The sequence below is a fragment of the Trachurus japonicus genome, chromosome 2, assembly GCF_045865225.1.
Source record: "Trachurus japonicus isolate A0001 chromosome 2, Traja_1.0".
Classification (NCBI taxonomy): Eukaryota; Metazoa; Chordata; class Actinopteri; order Carangiformes; family Carangidae; genus Trachurus; species Trachurus japonicus.
Genome location: NC_140908.1, coordinates 1460480 through 1463099, shown reverse-complemented (window position 1 = coordinate 1463099; position 2620 = coordinate 1460480). Strand labels below are relative to the sequence as shown.

At 50.6% G+C, this 2620-nt stretch overlaps 1 protein-coding gene across 1 annotated transcript in view; it reads left to right on the top strand.

The window, feature by feature from the left end:
• Positions 1-2620, top strand: part of LOC146990488 (uncharacterized) — a 51031-nt gene that overhangs the window by 28535 nt on the left and 19876 nt on the right. The window contains exon 11 of the mRNA XM_085803657.1: positions 1972-2098. Within this exon, the coding sequence (XP_085659783.1) occupies positions 1972-2098 (127 nt within the window). The remainder of the gene's footprint in view (positions 1-1971; positions 2099-2620) is intronic.

Below are 2620 nucleotides of genomic sequence, written 5' to 3'. Positions count from 1 at the left end.
GGGGGTGGTGGTGGTGGGTTGGGTGGGTGTTTGTGTTGGTGTTGTGTTGTTGTGTTGTGTTGGTATTGGTGTGTTTTTTGTTGTTGTTTTGTGATGTTTTTTGTGTGATATTATGAGGTGTTATATGTTTTTGTTGGTTGATATTTAAGTGTGGGAGGTTTTGGGTAGTTTTTTGTGTTTTTGTTGTGTTGGTATGGGGGAGTAGGAGTGTTGAGAGAGTTTGTAATTTTAGATGGATGAAGGTTTGTTGTGAGTGAAGTGTTTTGATGAAGAAAGAAGAAGAATGATAGATTGAGATGGTAGAAAAGGGGGATTTAAATTAAGTAGGGAAATAATATTTAAGGGGTAGATTTAGAGTTGTATAGAAAAGAATAGGGATATCGGTGGACTCAAAACCGTCTTATTAGGTTTGCTAGTATTTTTAGGTGTCAAGGAGCACCGCCTCCACCTCCCAAAACCCTCTCCTATCCGAACGGCATCACCGATATCAAACGCCCTTCACAACGAGCTGCTGCCACCCAGACGCTGGGACCAAGCAGAGAGCGCTGCAGTGAGGACCGATGTTTGTCTCCTCCTCCTCCCATCCTCACTGCTTCCTCTGTCCTCTTTCTCCTTTTTTTCTTCTCCTACCTCCTCTCCTATACCTCTCTTCTCCATCTCCGGCTGGTGCATGGTTGGGGGTTGGTAGGTCAGAGGTCAGAGGTCAACATCTGGTTTTGTTTCTTTCTGACTTTGCTTTTTGTCGCCTCCTGTTGGTTGTGTTGTCCTCCTCCTCCTGTTTTCTTCTCCTCTTCTTCTTCCTCCTCTTTCTTCTCCTCCAGTTCTTCCTCCAGCTCTTTCCCCCGTTCTTCCTTCTCGTTCTGGCTTTTCCTCCTCCTCTCTCTTCTTCTTGCCGCTTCCTCCTCCTTCTCTTTCTCCTCCTCTTCTTTCTTCCTCCTCCTCATTCATTCTCCTCCTCCTCCCTTTCTCTTTCTCCTCCTCTTCTTCTTCCCTCCTCCTTCATACTCCTCCTCCCTCTTTCTCCTCCTCCTCTCGTCTTCCTCCATCTCGTTCTCCTTTTCCTCCTCCTCCTCTTCTTGTTCTACTTCTTCTTCCTCTTCTTCCTCCTCCTCCTCCATCCTTGCAGCTAGATGTGTGGTTTATAGCGTCACAGACAGTGAACCAACAGATGATGATGATGATGACAATGATGATGATGAAGATGAAGATGAAGATGAAGATGAAGATGTGTTGTGACGTCCTGTTGAACATGAACAAAGTATTTTCTGCTTCTGACTCTTAGTTCAGTTTCTTCACCGTGGTCGTTTCCTCTGAAACGCCGCCGGCTCAGGGAGGTGAAGCTGCTGAAGGAGGAAGAGGGGGGAGGAGGGGGGAGGAGGAGGAGGAGGGGGAAGGTTCAAATTAACTCACATACGCCCTTGGGTGCAGCCGGACCCGAGCGGCGGCGGCGGCGTTGGATGGATTTGTAGATCGTTTCACGGGCCATTAAGTTTTAAAATGGGTTTGTGGTCGGGGCAGAGCGAGGTGAGGGAGGAGAACGGGCCTGTCAGGCGGCGCACAGGGAGCGGTTACCACACCGTCACCGCTGCCGCTGCCGCCGCCGCCGCTGGTTACCCACGGTTACCGCCAAAAACAATGGCTGAAACTCACGACGGAGTCTAACGAGCTCGTTAGCAGCAGGAAAGTTCAGAAACCAGATGTTGTCACTTCTCTGATGCTTCATGCTTCTTCTTCTGTTTCTTCTTTTTTTTCTTGTTTTCCCAGCGTGCAATGCTGCGCTTCTCCGAGCTGGAGCTGAAGGAGAAGGAGGGAGGAGGAGGAGGAGACGAGGAGGAAGGAGGGATGACAGCGACAGCAGCAGCAGCAGCAGCAGCAGCAGCTTCAACAGCAACAGGGGAGACGGAGCTGGCAGGAGGCCAGAGGGGAGGGGGAGGGAGGGAAGGAGAGGAGGGGAGGACGAAAGAGGGAGAGGGAGGAGGAGGAGGGGGAGGAGGAGGGGGAGGGGGGTGGGAGCGCTGCCAGCAGAGCGAGGGGAGACGAGGAGGAGGAGGAGGAGGAGTAAGAACTCCCTCTGCAGCCGCTGCCGAGGCTCCAAGAGGTAAGAGGATTTCCGGAGAGTTCTGCAGGATGACGTGCACGCTCACACACGTGCATGCTCACACACACACACACACACACACACACACACGTGCATGCTCTCTCACACAGACACACACACTTTTTCTGGCTGATCTCACTCACTTGAAGTCCCTCACTTTCTTTGTCTCTTTCCCGCTTTCTTTTTTAGTCTGTGTGTGTGTGTGTGTGTGTGTGTGTGTCTTTCAAAGACTCACACACACACACACTTGAACTCTCTGTGCACCTCGCTCACTTTGACTCGAACATACCACTGCCCCAGTTTCCTCCAGAAAACCAAATGTGCACACAAACACACATAAATAAAGATGGAGGCTCTGTAACTCCGCCCCCAAACTCCCTGTCGATCCAAATATGGTCATAGAGGAGGAGCTTCATCTGATTCATCTAATTAGCTGATTAGGTGAGCGATGACATCACTACCACCAGCTGTCACTCAAAGAGGCCACGCCCCCCAAAAAACGCTCCGTAACTGTCACTCTAG